This window comes from Cupressus sempervirens, chromosome 6 (assembly GCF_028749045.1).
Source record: "Cupressus sempervirens isolate cs-2001-9-10 chromosome 6, ASM2874904v1, whole genome shotgun sequence".
In the NCBI taxonomy this organism is placed as follows: domain Eukaryota; kingdom Viridiplantae; phylum Streptophyta; class Pinopsida; order Cupressales; family Cupressaceae; genus Cupressus; species Cupressus sempervirens.
This window is the reverse complement of record NC_143123.1, coordinates 12,655,926-12,678,763: the sequence shown is the minus strand read 5'-3', so window position 1 is coordinate 12,678,763 and position 22,838 is coordinate 12,655,926. Positions and strand designations below refer to the sequence as shown.

Below are 22,838 nucleotides of genomic sequence, written 5' to 3'. Positions count from 1 at the left end.
AGCACTGTCAATTAAGTAGACAATCAATTTTGGCAACGGCTATGCCGGCACAAAAGGCGTTTGCCATATGAACGAGAATGACAGATTATTTTTTGAAGTTAGAAACAGTTGCATGTAAAAAAAACTGTTTCCGTGGCTGGATATCCACTACCATCAATTTCCTCTACCAACTGGATTTCCCCATTTCGAGCTTTTCCAAGACAATAAAACCTCGTGTTGCAAGCTTTCTTTCGAATTAGTATTTCTAGTTTTACCGATCCTCTAATAACTGATTTGAGTTTTCCAAGTGGTACGGTAACAAGTTTGTGTTTCTGTTAAATTTTTCTAACAGAGTTCAAAAATAATGGGTATTCACGCACAACTGTAAACCCCTAAAGTTAAACTATGTGTAATAGGGTCAAAGTCCACTCAGTCAGAAAGCTGCGGTCACAAAGAACCTACGGCAATTCAATTCCTGTTGGGTGCAATTCAAGATATGTTCAATTCCCAAGGGACTTGTGGAAAAAAGGATTGTGCCTACTGCAGACTTGAAGCGAAACAGGTAATGAAAATGTCCTCTGTAAAAACGATTAAAACTATGAATTGTCGAGATTTGCGCAATAGAGCGATCGCTTTGTGAAAGATTTGAGTTCTATCAAAAGCACAACCTAAACTATAGTGCTAATCAAATGCCTTCGCACATAGTAGGAATGAGAAAAACTGCAGAAATGTTCGTATTATTATTTTTATTTATAAAGACATTATGAGTGTAGAACACTATCGAATATAAACATATTATATGAAAAATAATGATAACATCATAAGAGATTACTTGAGAATATTTCCATTGGGTAGCTTATATTACGGATAAAGTAAGGAAATGAAGCTAGACTATTAACTAAGCAAATGCAACTGATTGTGAATAATGAACAAAGGTGAATTTCATTTAAAATGGATTATAGACAAGGTAACTAAACATTTGGCTCGGTTGCTATATTTAGGTGAGGTAACAAAACCTTTATCGTTAGAAGGGCAAATAGTCTTCACAGTTTGGTGGTTGTCAAGCATATTAAAAAAAATCAGCAAACACGGTATTTAGAGGTGGATTTGTCAAGCATAAAAATATAAAATTTACAATTTATGATACGGATACAGTTATGGTTTCACAATAATTCTCTTAATGTTGTAACTCTTTGATATTGAGTATGTTGAATCCACAAAAGAATTACCCCGACAGAAAAAGTTGAGAACCAAGATGTGATAGACCAATGCTTGTGTGCTATGGAAATAATAACTAAATAGTGTGTCACAAGTTCCTAGATCAGCAATACAAATTCTTATCGCCTATATGAATGGCATAGCATTCTCATTTTACTGGCCGGTTTCATTTGATAGTGTGCAAAGCAAGGTCTTGCCATTTGTCTTCACCAAGTGGTGGAAAGTCCTCCTGACCTGTCAAAAAGGAACTCTGTCAGAAATGAAATGAAAAAAACATATTATCTGAGTCCCATTCTTATACTAGAGGCAAACAAGTGAACTTCAGGAAAGACAAAAGGACAAAAAAATATTTAAATTCTAAAATAATGGTAATGTATATTTGTTGAATTCCTTGCTGTTATAGGACTACTTAGTGTAGCTGATAACAAATCCCCATTAATATTGAAAATCCTAATAAAGCAGAATTATCAAAAAAAAAAAAGTCTGCCATTTGATACAAAATTTCCTGTTACCGAATTTGCACCCTGCAATCCAGGTTTGCACGAGTCCAGGTTCGCGTTCAGGTTCTCTGTGGGTCCGGCCAGGGTTCGGATTTCAAACTGTGGGTCCGTCCAAGTCCTTGCTGGCACGAACCTGGCCAAACCCAGGAGGACCCACAGCGGTAGGGTCCAAAAAATGAAATAAAACAACTTAAAATAATATTTTTTTATGTAACCCTAAAAGGGACCTAATAAAAAACATTTCACTCATCTAATCTCTTATTTACTCTCTCATTTTGGTAATGCCCATTTTGCAAGTTTTAAGAGAAGGTTATAGAGATTGTTTGTTCCACTAATGAGGATCTAGAGATAGTTGCATCTGGAGATGAAACCATTGATCCCTCATTGTTTGATGACCCATTTGCAGCTGCACGGCTATTACTCGAGGCAACTAGTGAAAGGAAGGGCATTTGATACTATGATCATTGATAAACTATTAAACACTTGTCATTTATCATTATGTTTCAAACTTTATTGTTTGATGAACTACTCTATGTTTTGAGATTTCATTTTGCAATTTAGTAATTCAATTTTGATTTTCTTTACAATCATGAACATAGATTAGTGAGTGGGTATTTAATGTTTATCTTTGACATTTGGCATTGATCAATGATCAATGGAACATATATTCATACTATAAGTTTTGCAATTATGCACATTTCTCTCATTTTTTTGTATATATAATGCATCTAAGTTACTGATTCGGGTTTAGGGGATGGATTCACGTTTCGGGTTTGTGGGTTTGAGCAAAAAAAAATTCTGATTTGGGTTCATGGATGGGTTCGCTTATATATATATATATATATAAGAAAAATGTGCATAATTGCTAAACTTAAGTCATTTCATAAGTATGAATATATGTTGTTTGATCATTGATCATTGCCAAATATCAAAGATAAACATTAAATACCTGATCATTAATCTATGTTCATGATTGTAAAGAAAATCATACATTGAATTACTAAATTGTAAAATAAAATTTCAAAACATAGAGTAGTTCATCAAATTATAAAGTTTGAAACATAATGATAAATGACAAATGTTTAATAGTTTATCAATGATCATAGTATCAAATGCCCTTCAAAGGTCAAATGGGTTATCAAAAAATGAGGGATTAATGGCTTCATCCCCAATAGCAACTACATCTAGATCCCCATCATTGGAACAAACATATCTCTACAACCTTCTCTTAAAACTTACAAAATGAGCACACCAAAATGAGATAGCAAATGAGAGATTAGATGAGTGAAATGTTTTTTATTAGGATCTTTTTAGAGTTGCATAAAAAAAACATTATTTTAAGTTGTTTTATTTCGTTTTTTGAACCCTACAGCCGCAGGCTCACCTGGGTTCGCGCCAATGTAGACCCAAACGACCCTGGACCCGAATCCGAGTGACAAGATCCGAACCGAGTAATGTAGTAATGCATATATATATATATATATATATATATATATATTCACGAACCCACTAATGAGTCCAAATGGGATTTTCTTTTCGCCCAAACCCACTAACCGGAACCTGAATCTGTAACTTAGCAAATTTCACAATAAAATTTACAGTAATTTTTTTAACATCACAACACAAGCAGTATGTGAATTCCAGCAAAGCCACAGGGGAGAAAACAAAGAACAGAGAGACAACATTATGATTTTATTTTTTTGTATGAGACATTAAATATGTATCTGAACCTCCTCCATTGGAAGCAGATCCCTTTTCTAATTAGGGAGATACTAACAGGACTAACCACCAGTAAAGCAAACCAATTACAATGGTAACCCAGCAAACCATATGTTGGAAAAGCGCTCTTGATTTCCAGAGGATATACGCTGCAGTGCCCCATCTGAATGCTTTTAAGCTTTTATGCTTAAAATCAATAATTGGTTATAAATGGCCAATAAAAGTCCTTGTTACTTTTATTTCTTCTGGGAAAATTGTCTGATAACATTTGCTACCATATAGACAAACTAAATTCAGCATTCATTACATGAACAAGCCATGCAAGTTTTCTCAACAGACAATAGGCATAATAATAGACCTTTGAACAGAACCAGTGCAAGTTCAAAATGCAATTGATTATTAGTAATTACTTATTACTGAGTATAAATGTGCATAATATTCAAGAAATCGAGTCTAATTAGGGAGAAACAACCCCAAAAAGTCATGGGAAACAATAGTGCAGAGATTTTTGCACATGAATGAATTTCCAAGAAACTGAAAAGTAAATGACCTCCACAGAAAGCTTTACCTTTTCCGTATAGTAAGTCATCTGGCTTGATACGGTAAGAACCAAATATATTTTGCAAATGACAAGCCTAGAGGGGAGGTGAATGATCACATGCTAGGTGGGATTTCTGATACAAAATCAATCGTTGAAGCAAAGCTAGGTGGGGTTTTTGATAAAAATGCAGTGTTATCTACAGTCACATTTCCAACATAATTTGACCCATCTTAGAAACAAGGATGCCATGAGAACTTGAAAACTCTCCGAAACCCATCCCTTGGCAGACCCATAAAATGAATGTTTGAACTTTGATTATTTGTTTGACTTCCACTGTCACGTGAAACCCTCAATTGAACATGCTTTATCCATGGTTTCATATGAATAATTAATATTTTCCTATATTATTTTAAATTTTCCCTATTTTTATATAGCTATCCCTACTGCAGTCCCCTGCTCCAAGGAAAATAAAATCCATTCCAAAAACCTGTTTCTTTGACCTGCCATCCCCCCATTATCCTGGAAAACCGAGGTAATATAGTAAAAATGCTAAGTTGCCAATTAGGGTTCAGGGATGGATTTGGTTTGAGAATCCGATTCGTAGATTTGTGAATTTTTCTCCCCATTATGATTCAGAAGGATTTGTGCATGTATGAATATATATATAATTGTTAAACTAAAGCATTTTATAGTATGAATCTATGATCTTTGTACTACGATTCAAAAGAAAATCATCACATCAAATTACTAAATCGAAAATTGAAAATTGAAAATTGATTTTTCCAACTTTTGGGCCCACATCTTATGTTTTGCCCCATGGGTCCAGGGGATTCTCGAACGGTCTGGGCCAGATCTATGTAGGGTCCAAATTTGACCCTATGGGTTCGCCTTGATCAACAGACCCTGAATGCGGATCCGAACAAACCCACGGGTTAAATCTAGACCCGAGGCATATCTGTTCGCGAATCCAAATCTGGTCTGGACTTGATTCCAGTTCGTTGGTCAAACACACAAATTTGGTAATGTAGTAAATATGTTATCATACTCATTCATAGAAGGCAGTAAAAATAATCACATCATGGTCCTGCTGCGTCATGGCATAATTTAAAGACCACAAAAACAGTGATTAATTTCTAGACTAAGGCATAGCTAGGTAGTTAACCAATGTGTCTAGAAAGGATAAGGATGCCTTTAGCACGTGGCATGGTTCATTTCTATTCCCAACACATACAGCTTGATGGTGGCACATTCAATCACTTGATTATTGTAGACAATATGGTCATGAATAAGGTAGTTGTAGTCGGTAGTCTTGCCAAGTTTAGAGATAAACATGTAAATTAAGGAATAATTAGTTGGCACTGTAATCTCATTTTCTTCAAAGTAGTTTTTGGTAGTTGTCAACGGTTGGTACTCTTAACCAGATGCCAGGCACTATATATACATATACATATGTTCTCTCAGAAAGTAGCATTATTGTAACTGTAAAGATCTCATTCGGAAATAAAAGGATATATCTTTCAGGCCATATAATGCTTTTATATTTATTATGTTGTGTTACTGTCTGATATAAGTCAGTTACAATTTACAATGCATAATCAAACCAGTGTTCTGGAGTAAGCATTTTGGCACCATTGTTATACAAAGCCTAAAGATCTAAATTGTGGAGGTAATGGCAGCAGGTATTATGGTAGTGTAATGGATCAACCCTACAAACAACCTGAAGTGTTTGAATCCAAAGAAGAAAACACAATAGAGTAAGAGTTGATACAAGACTTTCTATACTTGCAAGAAGTATCTGTGAACTTGTACGATCAAAGAGAAGCTCTCTATCAAGGAGCCCCTAAGAACAACATTTGAGAGGGGTTAAGAGTGAATGTCGAAGTCAAGCATCTACTACAAAGGTCGCTAGGGTTGTTTGCACTTAACCTAATAACCCTTTGAAATCTTCAAGAAGACGAACACCGAAAATAGTGTCAGAAATAAATACTACAATGATATGAGGAAAGGAACTGGAGGGAGGAGGTAAAGCATCACACAAGAAAATCCCATACCTCTGATAATTAATGCTCCTTTGCCAAAAAAAGATAGGTGTATTGGGCACTCTTGGGAAGAGGGAGAAGTATTGAAGAAAAGATCTCTCCAAACCAAAGAACAAAGTGAAAGACGACAACAACTATAGAGATCAAAGAATCTAAAAGTGCACTGCAAAGTAAAAGCCGAAGTGATAGCCAAAGACAGAGTTGAGAGAGATGGAAAACAATCGGCAACGAAGGCACAACACGACATACATAGCATAAGCAAGAGGAAATTGCCTAAAACCTACCACTCCTTGACAGAGTAGATCTTGCCAACCAGAGAAAAAATCCATCCATACAAACATCAAAAAAGGAAGACTCGGAAACAAACTCCACAAAGAAAAGCATGTCAATGTAACCTGATGTGACAACAATAACAAAGAAAGAAGCCTCAAGAACAAGGTTGCTAAAGTATTTGAGAATAACCTACATTGCATAAAAAAATTGTTCATAAGAAAACCAAGAATAGGAGGCCCTGTGACAAAGACCCTAAGGATAAGGGGATTTAGAAACAAGCAAGGTAACCAAGGTAATAGGAACGATGACTCTAGGCGTGTAAAGGGCTCGCACGTGGCCGAGTGTGCAAAAAGAACACCAAAACATGGGCAAGAGCAAAGTAGTCTAGTTAGGTCCTCAACACATGGTACATAACTTTAGCTTGCTATGCAATTGGGGTAGGCCCATGAACTATGAAGATGTTGATTGTTGAAGTAGGAAGGCATAAATATATTGTCAAGGAGGAGAAAAAGGAAGAAATACTAGCGACCACTAGGCTACAAACAAAGAAAGCAACATACCCAAATCCACATGCAAAGAAAGAAAGACTTTGGGAGGCCAAAACCAATGTGGAATGACCGAAACTAGATGAACAAAAAGCCACAAATGAAGTTGCCAATACTCCACTACGGTCAAAGTCTAAAAAGAATATGGTAAGACAAGCATTGCAAACAACAATCCCTATCAAGGTGACAAACCTTCTATAAACCAAGGCACAACTAAAAAATGACCATCACAAATATAATCGGTGACACAACAAATCAGAAGCAATGTTATCCATAAAAAATGCCAACAAAGGAACCACTACGTGGAGGGAATGTGGCCAATGACCCAATCTTGTTGGCAATAATGATAGGGATGAAGCCAAATGCCAAGATGAAAATCATGGGAAGAGAGTTTACAAATGCCACTATTGATGAAGGCTTAAGAGTCCATGCACTATGCAAGGAAACCTAGAAGAGCCTAAGGAAGCCACACTCTAGCCACCAACCTCACACTTGGTAGGTGTTGACTTACATGACAATAAGTCACTAGGGACACCCATGGCATAAAACTAACAATTGGCACACAAAGCCTCTTCCTTGATTCATAGTCATCCCACTGGAATTAAGACACATAGTGCTCTCCTCGGGAGAATTTGGTTGATCAAAATTAGAATTAGAAGTAAAACACATTGTCTATTGAAAATGAAGATCAGAAATACATCATCAACCTAAGAAATCAAGCATCATGCAAGAAATTGGCACCCTCTAGCTCAAAATCTAATGGATGAACCAAGGAAGAAAATGGGACTGAAGGGGAGCTCAAATCGAAGGGTTGCTTTGAAGATGAAACTAACTCCCCCAATGGCTTGTTTCGCTAAAAAATGGAGGATCATGAGATCCTCCAACCAAAATGAAACATGTTGCAAAATTAGGGAGGGAAGAATTCAATGAGGGGAGTTTTTCTCCAAAATATAAAGAATAACAAGAAGCAATGGCACAAATGAACAAGATACCTTCCCACCATTTTGAAAGCGACAAGACCACAAAATATGAAGAGCCAAGTGTGAAAATTAGCTTGAGCAACAAGGGCAATCCAAAGATGTTCTCAATAGGTGACTATTGGAATCCCTAACTAAAGCTGGAAGTATTTAGTTTTTTATGTAAATAAACACCTTTGAGTGGAGCTATAACAACCCAAAGAGAGTACTACCACTATTGTGTGTATCCCTAAAGGTCATTTTACACCTCATCTTAGAGATATCTTCATTGTGGCTTCTTACTTTGCACCAGCCTCCTAGCCTTTTGCAATCCTTTGTTCAAATAGAGGGGACTCATTCATTGACCTTCAGGAGCATACCTCTAGTTTATCGGATTTGGGTGATGTCATTATTTAGGGTGACTTTAATGCCAAGACCAGAGAATTGCAGACTCCTCTTCACAACTACAATTCTAACTTGGTTTGCACAATCGAATCAGACCTTGGCTCCCTGGGTTTACAACGCTCTTCTGAGTACAATGGGGGACCCCTCACCAGATACGAATTGCCATCTTTTGCATCTTTGTAAGTCTTCTGACTTGGTGATCCTAAATGGGCTCCCCTGCTTTCCTAAATCCAATATCTTCACTTGTTGGCTTCATTTTGGTGGTGCGGACATTGTTGACTATGCTCTTTCATGTGCCTCTCTCATCCCCTCCATCAACTGCTTCACCTCTTCTCGTTTCCCCTCCCCTTGGTCGACCATGCTCTCCTACCCTCACCCTTAGGTTCTTCACAGATTTTGCTAAGGGCCATCACAGGTATTCCCATCTTACTTATTGTTCCTCTGAGGCAATCGCAGGTTCTAATCCTACTGGCAGAGCTCGTTGCTAGTTCACTTAGGCCATCACTCTCCATAGCTTGATAGGGATTTTGATGGACCGCCTTCCCCCCTTTCAATTCTCTCTAGATGCCCCCACTCACCTCCTCCAATCTCAACAAGAGCTGAAGCATGTTAGACTTGACATTTTCAAGTGCATTATAACAACTTGGAGGAATACCCTGGGTGGGCTTTGCCCAAGGATGGCCTTCTATGTCAAGTACTAGATGGATATCTAGGACGAGATTATTAAGCGCCCGTAGTACCTTACCCACCACTAGACCCATGCCCTTTGCATTCTTTGGGATCCTTTAGAGTTGGCTCTCCCCAGCTATGTTCGTAGACTGATCGCCACCTTGATTGGGAGGACATAATTTGTTGCCTTTACACCTTGGGGGAGACTAAGTGTGAGACTAATTTTGTGTTTCGTTGTCCTTTTTACTATGAGATCAAAGGAAGGTTCTATTACATCAAAGAGTGTAGATCCCTCTCCTTTTTTAGATACACTCATCAGCAGTGTCTTGCCCTCTATTTGCTAAAGGTCATGTGGCTATGTGAATACACTATGCGACTTCTATTCCTGACCTCTTAGGGGTCTTACTCAGCAGCATTTCCCCTTCTCCAGTGGCTCCTTGACTTGTTCCAAGACACAAGCTCACCTTGGGTGTTACCCTCCAGTGTTGGATTACTTCTCAGCTTTTAGGAGTATTTAGTAGTTGTTTTCTTCGATTTTTTGCTCTACTTCCTTTGCTTTCTTGTTAGCACTTTCCTTGGACATTGTTTTGTGCTCATGTTGCCCATTGTGGCCTTGCATGTTTTCAATCTCATAGGCCCTTCAGGTCTCCTATTGAACATTAATAAATTTATCTTATCATATTTCCAAACGCATGCCTCTTCATATAATATTATCTCAAATAAATATCTTAAATATCTTCCCCATTTATAAACACTGTTAGAAATGGAAAAAGAAATATAAAAATAAGCAATACCAGGAAAGAATCTAAGCGAGTTAATGCATGAATAGATATTACCATAAGATAGGAGAGAGAAAGCTTCAAGATCCAACACCATGAGACACGATATTTGGAAAGGGGAAAGCAAAGAAAATCCCTTGTGACATTATGAATGAGGCATGAAAAGCCTAAGGAGAGAGAGAGAGAGAGAGAGAGAGAGAGAGAGCAATTGCTCATACAATAATTGAGAAGAGGAAGAAACCTCATTAGAAATGAGAGAGGAGGGTCATCTCTTAAATAGAGATGAGAGAGAGGAGTTAGAATGTAACTCCCATGTCTATGAATGCCATCATTCATAAGTGTGTGAGGCCAAGTGTGAGATTCCTCTTAAGGAGGAATAATATAAATTACAAATTACAATAAATATTTGTCCTCACATATTCCACTAGAGGACAAAATAAGATGTAGTGGAAAAAAGACAAAAATAAAATATATTAGGATACCTTGGCTTATATCCTAATATATTATAACAATAAAGAAAGGAGGATTAACCTTGGTTTATAAACACACCAAGGAAAGATTACAACTTCTAACAAACACAATATATAGGTATGATCTCATTTTCAATGTATAGCAAAATCAAAGGTAAAGATCTCTATCACAACTACAATCCTCAACACTCCCTCTTAGCAAGAGAGAGATCTTTAGTATGGTAGATACACATAGTTGCAACCAAAGATGTCAATGATAAATTCACATCATATAAAAACATGTTATCTCAGCATAACATAATTCACCATAGTTACTTTTTAAGCATATAAAATTAGAGTCATGAAGTCACACACATGACTTCATACTCCTAGTGTAGAGGGTGGAACGAGGGCTTTCACCTCAGACCTCTTCCACAGAAGAATGCATTTCCACCATGCCTGCTCACAGGAAGTGGTCTGTCATAACTACTCGTAGAGGGTGGCATGAGGGCTTTCACCTTAGACTTCTCCTAGAAAGGAATGCATTATAGTAACATGCATAAGAATGATTCCCTCTCAGCAGGGACAGCTGTGATCACCACAATAAAATAGCTGATTCCAATTTGACCAAATAGAAAGCTTTAGCAGTTACACTGCCACATATGCATTAGATGCTACCTCCCTCTGGATCCAAATAGTCTGCCTCTGAATATCAGTTTCCTGCATCATCAATTCAGTCCAAGACTGGAACGAGCGTCCCCATACAGTCTGCATTGCTTTGCATATGATCTCTCATCATCCCATTTCGTCATGCGATCAAGAGAGATTAATAATAACTTATAAAGTCAACCTATCATAGAGATCAATGCAAAAGCATACACCAATAACAAAAATTCATAATCATAGATACTTACCTCTATCAAATAGACTTCCATGTAAGCCCATCAAAAATGACACCAAATCATCATTGACGTGAAATTCAAGTACTAAAATCTCCGCAAAAATACTATTTAAATGTAATTACAGTTTACTCATAAATTGAGAGCATATTGAAGCAAAAAGGAGAGGTTGATTTTTGTAGATACACCCCTGCATACATCTAAGAAAGATCGGCTTTCATTTTCAAAATAAATCATTAAGCGTGAGTAAAATGCAAACACTTGAAAGACTCAAAATTGAACTTACACAGATTAGAAAAAACAAAGCAAAAAATTTATCTGCTGAGAAATCACCCTATAGAACTTAAGAAAAAATTCTACTAACAAACATTGCAGTTACAACAAGCACACACTTAGGCAGCTCTGCACATGACACCCAGGCACACAGGCAACTTTCAATAATCACACCAATACCGCTTATGCCAAGGAAAAGAAACATACTCCTGTGAGCTCATACAGAAAATACACTTCTATGAGAAACGAAACTTCTTCATAAAGGAAAATGAAAAGTCTGCAGTTATAATCATAATCAAACCAAATCAAATACAAGACGATGATCAATAGTTATGACAAGATGCAATACAAAATCAAACTAATGTTTACTTAATATAATAATCACTTCAAGATAAACACTGATGACTTCTAAGAATATTAAGGATCAAACGTGCAAGATCTGCAGGGCCAAGATTGCAATTCAACAAGAGAGCATTCATGGTTGTATTTATCTGACATCTCAAAAGCTAGCAAAATGACGGTTCAAGCAAACAGAAGGGAAGCAAGCAAGATTTAATGCTAGAAGCTGCATCAGGCAATGCACGCTCAAAGAGGAGTGACGACATTTTAGATGAACTAAAAGATGCCCTACCTTAGATCAACCATGATTATGCAGACCCCAAAGTTAAAGCTGAGGAGGACAAAATGGTCGAAGAAGAAATGCGCCACAGCACTAAGAAGCTTGCTGAATTTCTAGCCAAACTGTCCCCTGCTTCTAAGCTTGAAAAACCCTATGGTGACAAAGAATTATGAGCAAGTAAGAGCTAGAAAGCCTCATACAATAGATATGTCATGCTATGGTTTAGAACCACCTCTAAGAAAGCAAAACAATATCATCTTTGGGTCTCAAACTTTTGAGGAACAAGCATATATCTGATGAGAACACATGCAAATAACTTCAAGACTACGCAGCTATTAAACTTTAAAAAGACAAGTGCAGAGATTAGAAAAGCTCTGATCAAGAAAGAAGATGAAACGACCAAACAAAAACTGCAATAACTGATGATATTAAAGGATCATCAACCTGATAAAAAAAAATCCCTACTAAAAAGAAACAGAGATAGCCCCCAAGAAATAGATGATGAATCAAATCAAAATATCATCACAAAGAATCTCTCACGACTGAGTTGACTCCAGAAGAGTCAACACCTCCAAAGTAACTGACGAGCGATAAGAAAATGATGAGACTCATAAAGCCACCAAATGCGTAGAATGCAGATGAGTCCAGAAAAGACGAAGCCAGGACACAACGACCATGAAGGAAGCATACAAGAAATAGAAAGAAAGGAAGAAGATATAAGATAAAACATTATCTTTTGTGCATGATGCCTGGAATGCAAAACACGGGCAGGAAAACAAATAACTACAGATAGCTCCAATCAAATAACATATTGCCTCAACACCATACAATATTGCTGATATCGACCTGGCTCTGGTACCATGTCAATATTTTTACCCAGAAATAATGATAACAGCAATAAATAAAAGGAGCAAAATAGGTACAAAATACACTACAACTTTATCTTTGAGAAAACCTTCCAATCTAGAAGGGAAAAACCCAGCTACACTAGAAAAATGTCTCTTTTATTGATAATAAAAAATGTTCAAGTACAATGCTTTCACTTGATACAATATATATAAACGAATTTAGACTCTTCATATCACAAATGAAGGTCGCTTCAATTTCTAAAAACGAGTCTTTTCATATTTCCAAATACATGCCTCTTCGCATCACGCATGGCACGTCTCTTCATATAATATTATCTCAAATAAATATCTTCTCCAGTTGTAAGCACAATATAGAGTATTATCTCATTTTCAACATATAGAAAAATCAGAGGTAAAGATCTCTGTCGCAGCTACAATCTTCAACAAAACCAACCATCAAATTTTCCAATCTTTAATAAGGTGCGGAAACAATTTATTGAGAATTATCTGAATATTGCAGTTGTGATGTTTTATTAATTTGGTACCCATGAAATGTGCCATGTGTGCTCAGGCAGGTGTATATGTGAGACCTGTCTAGTGGCATGTTGGTTGTAGCTTTGCAACCCAACACAACTTGCCATTTTTGTTGTTAAATTGTGTGACGTTCTGGTCATGCTATCATGTCATACCTTTTCTTGCTACTATTTATGAGATTTTCGGCTGTAGAATTTTTATATTGTGGATGTCTTTGTGTCCCTTCTCTCATGGCCTGTAGTAGGAAGGGATCAAAGCCTCGTGATCCCCTCCTCTATGGAACTACTCGATGCAACCTTTGATTCTCAAGTACCTAGGTATTTTGATTCTGTAAAATACATCTCAATGTCAGAGAGTATTGGAAACTGTGGGAAGTTCACAATAAAATCTCCCCAAGTCAAGATTTTCTTGCACCCTTGGATGGTAAAAATAAAGACGTTAAGCATTGGGTCCATAGTTTTTCTCTTCCAAATGATTCAAGCATAATGTTTGCACTCACGGCAGATATGCTTTCTAGTTCCACCTCATTAGGCAGTGCAATGTTAGAAGTAAATTTCTGAAGGGGCGTTTAACACTTGAATCAGCCACAGCTGGCAATCAATCACCAACTTCAAGACCTGCAATCCCTCACCTCAACTTGCAGTTGATAATGCAGAATTTGCTGGCTTCTCATTGTCATGGGACTCTTGATGTTACTAGTGAATTCACTCTCCCACAGTTTCTGGATAGAGCTCTATCTCTGCTTTTGGCCTCTTTGTTTGTTTGTTTTTCAATTTTGATCTACTATGTTTCTTTTCAGCATTTATCCTCATTTTGTACAGGCTTCATTCTTTATTTTGATTCTATCTTTTTATGCAGTTTCAATTTGCATGGATGAGGACCCCAATAGAATCCTTGCACAAATTATTAAAAAAACCTGTGAAGGTTCATTATATTTTTTTATGTATTGTTCTCATTTATAATTGAGAAGTAAGCACTGCATGTGGACTCTACTTTCTCTAAGATTTTTCTATGTCCCAATCAAACAAGGAGACTAGTTCATAGCAATAATATCAACCCTGAAGAAAAAATTCCCCTTCCTACCATAGGTTATTGTGTGTTGTGACTTCATACCAGTTGCAGACATGAAAGAAAAAATATAGAATTTTACAATAGTTTTTCAGTCCACAATCTTTTCAAAGTAGTAAATAAGATTTAAAAGACCTCAAAACCCCTTAATTTTACTCTTGGATATAAAATAAATTTTTCACATTCAAATTTTTCCAAGAGAGTACATGGTAAGATACTTACTAGAATCTTCTACTTCATCTCCTGGAAGTACCACTCCTGCAGGCAAAGGAACCTCTGTGACATAACCATCCAATTCCAAAGAATTAGTAAACAAGAAAACAATTGAAACAAGAAAAAAAAAAATCCTTCAATTAACTTTTAAGCTATTAAATCCAATGACTCTTTTACACATCTGGTCGGTTAACTCATGGTACCCAAAATGAGTTCTTTGACGGGTTTTGATGTCACATTAATCAAAATTAAGCTCTATTCGAATGGCGTTCACTTTGGAGTCCAAATTCTGAAGAACGTACAATACAATAGACATCTTCTAATTCTGAGCATCATAAAAAAGGATGATACAGAATATGATAGATAGCCATCTTTGGACTTCCTTGAGCCGATGTTGTCAGTTTTGTCTCATTAATGGATTCCAAAATTTAAATAATTTTGGGACTTCCACTGTTTGAAGACAATAGTTTTAAAACTAAAATTATATATTTGAAATCCACAAGCACCCAGGATTTCCATGTAAAAAGACTCTATGTTTCTTCTGTTTCAAATAAAAGGAATTTCATAAACAGTATTCTACTTAATGTACAAGCAATTATGATTTAAAACTAACTCATTATTCATTGATCATAAGCTTTTGACACATAATACTGACCAGAATATTTGCACAAAAACCACATTCAGAAAGATGGGTATCCCTTGATGTTCATTGCCTATGCTGATATAGTGTATAAGATACACCCAAGCACATTCTCTATTACACTTGATGAAGGGTTACTTCACCTAGCATTCAAACACAGCATAACATAGAGAACAACAAAGAAATTCGCATGAAATAACTTGCCTTCTATGTCTCAATAAATGAAATCCAATTTCATCAATTGCGATGCTTTAGCCCCGTGGCTTTACAATCCTACTAGCTGGAGCTAGAAGCAACACTTTTAAAACTCTTAAAGGAAGGATTATTCTTCTCTCCGAATGATCAAATCTGCTCCAAATAATCTTCTACTCAGCTTTCGATAATGAAACAAATAGCTCAAGCCCCAATTTATAGCAATTGTGTGCCTCGTGGAAATTTCATGCCCCCCTTTGGTCAGCAACAAATGACCACCAAGAGAAGTAACACATAGCCAATAGAAGACCAAAACATTGCAATTCTTTTCAACTTCCAAGGTTGGGAATCTAAGAGATAGATCCTTCTATTTTCATTGTAACTCTTTGACATTTGTAGATAATGAAAAATGTATTTACCATGGGTACAAACCATAAATAATAAATTATTTTATCTCCTATTCCTCTTGAACATCTTTTGACGCAGTGCAAGGCAGGAGAATCCCCAAAGGAGATGTCCTAGCCCCCTGCTATAAAACCATGCAGCGGAAACATAATAACAAGAAGCAACAATGCAAGATCTGATACCAAATCATAATAGTATATTCATAAAATATAACTGATCACATGCAATGTGCCAGGCTGTAAGGCCTTCCCGGTTACGGCCAAATACAAAGCAAGTAACAATTCTGCAAGATCCCTCAAGATCCAATCCAAACCCAAGCTAGTCTAGATGACACTCTGGTAGAAACCTCCACAGAAGATCTCAACTTGTGCTCACAAGCCCACCAAGCAATCTCCTTGTTTTCCAAGCCGCAGCTACTAGCCCTCCTCAAAATTCACTCTTCCAAGCTCCTCTACCTCTCCTCCATGGATGATAATGCCTAAAGACTTTCCCACAACTCCTACTTATACCAATCTAAGCCACAGGTCGGCCCAAAACACAAATTAAATACAAACACATAAATTAAATGCCAAAGTCAGCCTCCTACAACAATTAAATTCCCAAAATTGATGTCTTGGTAAAATAGCGATATCTCCTAGCTCTGAATGAATTAGAACTCGAGCTTCGAACCGTAGGTAGAAGTCTAGGCCCTCTTCCATCTCTAAAATTTTCATCCTCTAACTCATTTTAGAAAATTAGATACACATCCTACAACAGGAACCAAATTCCTAAGCAAAGCCGAGCTCCTCTCAGACCATGCCGAGCTCCCAAGACCATGCCAAGCTCCACAGACCATGTTGAGCTCCTAGTGTATGCCGAGCACCAAATTCCTTCTTCAACCGAGTACCAGTCCAAGCATCCACCAAAGCAACTACCGAGCCTCCTCCCATGAACTCCAAAGTAGCCACCGAGCAAAACCAAGATGCTCCTGCATCATCTTTCAAGGTACATCCAGACAAATAATAGCCTAAATTTGGCCCTCATTGATAATAGAATTATTCACCAAACTTAACCAGATTAGATAAGTATTTTTGGGTGCTGCAAGATTGGTCTTACATGCTTGGATGGCCCTGATCAGAACCTAGGTTAGGAAAACTTTGAAATCTTCGACCTCACAAAATGGACTTAGATGGTAGAGTCATTCTTTCAGGTTGTTGTTGACAATTGGCTAATGAGGATATGTAATTGTTGTCATTTATGGCAACACATGATGTACATGCTTACAAGAAACCTCGGAAAAAATTGTCTAAGTATGAATTTGGTATACAACACTGTATTGTTTTGTTTGTAACTTGTTGTTGATGTCATATTATGACTAACGAAGTTAGATAGAGATAGTATACATGTTGATGATGATGTATATAACCTCGAAAGTCAATATGGACTATATGGAAAAGAGATATTCGTGTTTTACCAATGTAACAGAACAGTGGAATTAAAGGAAAGGAATTATTTTGTTTGCAAAATAATTACTTGTCCAATTGGGGCTGACATCCTAGATGTTTACTCTAAGTTGAAAAAGTGTATTGTGGTCTTAGCCAACCTAGCAACAAATTTATGTAAAGGCATGGTATTTATGCAAAGGACTTCTTGCGAATTCAAGTGTGCTATCTTGGAGAAGTTGTGTTGAGCAGTTGTATGCGAACTTTTGTTAAAGCGATATATGCAAAGTTTGTGAAGCTATTTTGTGATCCGGATCGAACTGAGAAAGAATCTATATTCAAAAAGTCTAATTACTTGTTTGGGTAGTGAGCTCTTCTTGTAATTGGAAGTGCATGTTTGGGCAATGGGCTCATCTTGCATCTACTGCACTACAACTCCTAACAAGGTTGGAATCTCCTAACAGGGATTCAAAGTCTCTTAACAGGGACTCTCTATACTAAATTTCCTCATTGACTCCTAATAGGGTCCATCCTCTAACAAGGAACTTATATATCAATATATTATCTAGTGGGTATCATCCCCACCGAGATTTTCCCTTGGCCAAGGTTTCCCTAGTTAAAAAAACATGGTGTTTTGAGTTATCTTTGTGCATGGTTATTGTTACTATTCAGCATTACTTTATTATTTTGTTATGTATGGTTTGAAGTAACAAATAATATCCAGTTGGCAACTAAAGTTTGTAAATTACTGATTCACCCCCCCGCCCCCCCCCCCCGATGCAGAGTGGTTAGTAGAAGTGGTGGAAAATACAAATTCTTCTTCAATGACACAATGAACCCACTAGCCTTTCAGGCTCACTATTGGCTAAACACCCACAAATGACTTAGCTACGCCTCCAAATGCCTAGGATGGAACAAAATGGTGTAAACAAGATGTTTTCAACAAGAATCAATCACTTTTAGTTGTCTATGCAACATCTATTGATCAAAATCCTCAAAACTGTCTTCTAGCCCTATGAACCCCCTATTAGCCCTGCTGGAACAGTTTTCACACGTTTTCTCTGACTTTTTCCAAAAGACTCAAGAAACAAATCACATTTTTAGATACCCTTTTCAGGGTTACACAACATATGTAAATTTCAATAGTTGTTCCTTTTGACAAGGTTTGACCTTCTTCACAATATGGCCTTCAAATGGCATAGAAACCAAGCATTTAACAAAGCAACAGTACTTTCCTCTTATCCCCAACACTCCAAATCTTCCACACAGCTATAATATGCCACAAAATAACAGAATCTCAAAGATTTCAGACATACTCCTCACAAAACACTCAAACACTCACTCAATGCCTTCAAACCCTTGTTGCATAGGGTTTCATCAAACACCTATCTCCACACTCTTAGGGAACAAACAAATGATTCACACACCTTCTTCTTGATGCCCTAGGACATCTCAACTCATAAAACAACCTCCTTCTTCAAGCCAATATGTTGCTGCTACACCTTAGCCATTCATTCCTCATTGAACACCATCACTGTTTCATACAACTCGCTGTCTTTTTGCACTAGTGCTGCATAGAATAGGTTAGATTTCTATTGTAAAAGTTAGCTTTATGCCTCCCATGAAGTTTGGGCCCTTGGAGTTCATGGGAGGATCATTCCTTTGAAGCAAAGAAACTTAAGAAAATAACCTGTTACAGATCAGCTGGCGTAAATATTCCTTCAAAACAGAGTTAGGAACCTTCAACAGCGAGTGATGTAGGATTAAAGAACCTTGCTAATTCATAAATATGTAGTTTCAAACAAAAAGGAGTTCAAGATACCAATGAAACAGAGCATAAAACATGTATTTTATTGCTCACTGTCTAACAGTCCGTACAGCCAGTCATCAATTCTTCCTTCTTCTGTTCTCTGCCCGTACAAGGGTACATTGATCATTTAATAAACTGTCCTACACCTGTCCCAACTGATTCTAGGCAGTTGGTGATTTAACTAAGTCTAAAAACCTCTTAATTACTAATTCCCTCCAAAGACTCCATGACCATTTACATTTAAATTCAAATTTGTAAACTATGCCTTTATGCATATTATGAATATTCTGACTACCTAACCTATCCCATTGACCTATTAATGGTCAAATGGACTTATTGAATGCCCTTCAACATAAAACCACCCTATATAACCCTTATCACCTATTATATTGCATTTATCCCCATCACATTGTATTCATCAACTATTACATTGCATATTGACCTTTAGGACCTTTAGGAATTTTATACAATTTATTGTCTTCAACATTACAATAAGCCATTATAGGCCTCAAGACATGCCAATTTACTCCTTTGGATGACATTTTATCTTCCTTGGTCCTTGGTACCCTCTCTTGTTCAGTTTTTCTCCTAGATGCCCCTGCATCACCCCGACCAAGTAATTCCTATTTCTAACAGTTGTAAACAACCTTCCACAAACCCCATCACTGTAACAAGTACCTCCAATTGGTTCTTTTTCCTCTTCCAGCACCTAGCCGGAATAAGCATCCTCCTCCATTGACAACTCTACTCTTTACACTTGTTCCTCAATGTGGAATTGGCTCCACCATAACCTGCCCTCTTCCTAAAAGTGTTGCTCCACTAAAAATTCCTCCGTATCTCAACACTCAACATTCTTCTTCTCTTCTTTGTGTATTTTAACACACACAAGTCCAACCACCTTCGCCAAAAGCATTATGTGATCTCCTCTGCTCTCGCCACCTCAACATAAACCTTTACAGCATCCTCAATTGCAAAATCTACAATCTTTTGTTCCTTTTCTATCCCTTGCTTCAAACCAGTCTCTCCATACTTAGTTGTTCCACGCTCTCCATCATCCACATGCCCTCCAAAGGACATTTCACAACTTCTGCTACATCTTCATATTTATTCTTCTTTAGCTCTACTGCAACCCTTTCTTTAGTTTCCTTCTCTGTTGTCAATATTTTCAAGCCTTCACAAAGACTTGCCTCTACTGCAATCTCTTTTCTCTCAGGTTTAACTTCCAAGAAGCTATTGATCCTTCTAGTCTCCTCTTTTAAAATAATAGTCATCTTCATTAATTTGCTCATCACATAAGGGGCATTCAAAGTCCATCTCAACCTCTATTACAACCACTTTGATCTCCTTCTCCATGACTTTGAAGAGACGTATCTCCACTCAAACTCGTTGTCTTTGTCATCTTCATTGATTTCTTCATCAAATATTGACCTATATGAATCAACCTAAAGACAGTTGACAGTTAAGACTCTTGTCACAGGGAGTAGTAGCACTATGTAGATAGGCACAACACATCCTTTCCGAATATCAACCAGATATAAAGAGGCCTCGGGCCAATTCGACAAAGAATATTATATGCCTCAATGCAAATATAAGAACACAAATAGCTGCAGAAAATAAAATCCTAATATGCAAAACGCTGCAATCCTATCCAATATCTATGTTTCACTTGTAGGCAAAAGGCACAAGTGGAAATTGAGAATCAGTCATTGCAAAAGTTTAAGATGAAAATGCAGTGACATCAAAAGATCACTCTAAAATTAGCAAGAAAAATTCAATCAATAAACTTTTTTACAGGCTGTCCGACATTTGTGTTTTTCACTCAAAATTCTGCAAACATGAAACTGGCCATCATGAGGATGCTCACAAACTTTCTGTAGTGGGAAGCAAATGATAGTGGGAAGAAAATGATAAACATAAACATTACTGTTATATTCTTAAAAAAGTTAGCACTGCCGATAATGGAACAAGCTACTAGTATTAGAAATCTTTATTTACAAAATGAGGCCCTTAAAAAAGAGTTTTCCTACAAACTGAAAATTTCATCACAAGAATTGCAGCAGCAAAATAATTAGGGGGGTTAAAAAATTAGTTATTTGCATCTCACCAATCATGTCTAAAATCTAAAACGAGGCTTAAATTGGCTTCAGATAAATATTGACATATACTAATCGATGCTCACAATTAAAACAAAATGAAGATAAAATTTGCACCAATTTCTGGAAAGAACAATGGAATGGGAGCAACTAAACATGTCATGAGCAACAGAACTAGTCTGGCAAGGAACAAAGCTAGTTCAGCAGTCTAAAGATTTGAAAAATATATAGAACTTTTGAAGATTAAGACCCATCATCTTGCTAGGTACGAGAAGGAGCATTCTGAACCTCTCTTATTGCACACAGTAAACTTATAAATCATAAAAGAAACTTATCTTGTGTGCAAAAGAACTAATTCTACTTTCTTCAAATAAGAGTAACCTTTAGCAACATAACTTACCATCATCTGGTAAAATTTCCTGCATCCATTCTTCATCCACAATATCTATTAGAATACCCATGCTCAAATCTGCCATCTTCAACCTGCATGAAAATGTGTCATTTGTCATCTTCATCTTATAAGGTTGTGCAAGTACAATAACAGCGCATGATATGCAAAATCCCCAAATTACAAGTACAATATGCCACACATTATATCGATGCATTTACAAATTAAAAAGCTCATTCAATAGAGAATTGTTGCCGGACATACAATGTTCAGAGATGACTACATTTTGAAATTACAATTCTACTAGAAGATGAAAGGAAATATAATGAATCATTGCAAAGTTCGTAAAAAATACGCAAAATGAAAGAACCCCAAATGGAGTCCACATGCAAAGCTACGGTCCTTCGAAGTTCCCAAAATAAGAACTGCATAACAAAATTTCTAAGAAAACTGAAATTCGAGAAAAAAAAACCCAAAAGTACAAACTATAAATTATGTCCACCATCATGCAAAGAATAAAATTATGCCCCATTTCAAAAACAGAAATGCTCTAGAAAGGCACTCATATATCAAGATGAGCGAAGTTACCGGTGCTTTTGAATTTTTTTTCAAATGCTGGTACGGTACGTATCAGAATCGGATACGTTGAAAAATCGCTGTGGAATCGGATAGAGTTCGATTTTTCAAAGCTGGAAATGTATGTGACTTCTGCAATAGATATCCAAACGATTTTTTGCTGATTTGGCGTTTTTATTTCAAATTTGAATGTTGACGTGGCGGAATCTCTCAACTAAAGGCTCTCCTCTTTCATTTCTTTCCGCCGCAAACACAAACCCTCCCAAATGGAAACAGAAGTGCCAGGAGGCCACAGTTTCGAATCCACTGTAAGTGCAGACGTTCGTCTTCAGATAAACCTATGCCTAAAGCAGCAACCTGGCAACCTGTGAGAGCCACCTCTAGAGGAACCTGCGGCCGTCGGCTATGATTGAAATTTTTATTAAAGTTTTAAAATGCTTAAGTTACGAGGATATTTCGTATGGTTTTCGATTTTTTAAAATTTAATAAGCATTAAACTAAAAGTACAAAAATACTTAGTAAATAGATGTCACCAGAATAATACTTAGGATGATACTTAAACTTTAAAATAATATTAAACTTTAAATAGTAAAAATATGATTAAACTTTAGGATAATAGTTAAACTTTAAAAAATATATAGATTAGTATTATTAAACTTTGAAATATATTAATTACAGCATTGAATTTTAAAATAATAAATGTTTTTATTAGAGTGATAATAGTATTTAATTTAAAAATATTATATATATTTATAATAGTAGTATATATAATATTATAAGTTCTTTC

The 22,838-nt window shown here is 36.6% G+C and overlaps 1 protein-coding gene across 3 annotated transcripts; it reads right to left on the bottom strand.

The window, feature by feature from the left end:
• Positions 1 to 1,085: 1,085 nt before the first annotated feature.
• On the bottom strand, positions 1,086 to 22,499 carry BNS (bonsai). 3 transcript variants are annotated; one of them, XM_089786358.1, is made up of 4 exons: positions 22,064 to 22,499; positions 21,488 to 21,570; positions 14,536 to 14,589; positions 1,086 to 1,431 (listed from the first exon to the last, which is right to left on the bottom strand). In XM_089786358.1, exons 2-4 carry the CDS (start codon positions 21,561 to 21,563, stop codon positions 1,364 to 1,366), a joined length of 198 nt encoding a protein of 65 aa, XP_089642484.1. In that variant the 5' UTR covers positions 21,564 to 21,570; positions 22,064 to 22,499; the 3' UTR covers positions 1,086 to 1,363. The 3 variants fall into 3 exon arrangements, with proteins under 3 accessions (XP_089642484.1, XP_089642486.1, XP_089642485.1); XM_089786360.1 differs by lacking the exon at positions 22,064 to 22,499 and adding an exon at positions 21,962 to 22,011; XM_089786359.1 differs by lacking the exon at positions 22,064 to 22,499 and adding an exon at positions 21,831 to 21,950.
• Between the last annotated feature and the right edge of the window lie 339 nt (positions 22,500 to 22,838).

Bases quoted from the DNA above. Each gene is read 5' to 3' on its own strand.
- BNS (XM_089786358.1), bottom strand. From the start codon at position 21,563: ATGGCAGATTTGAGCATGGGTATTCTAATAGATATTGTGGATGAAGAA. The intron at 14,590-21,487 runs GTAAGTTATGTT...GTTATGTCACAG, and splicing joins GGAAATTTTACCAGATGATG to AGGTTCCTTTGCCTGCAGGA. The intron at 1,432-14,535 runs GTAAGTATCTTA...CCTTTTTGACAG, and splicing joins AGATGAAGTAGAAGATTCTA to GTCAGGAGGACTTTCCACCA.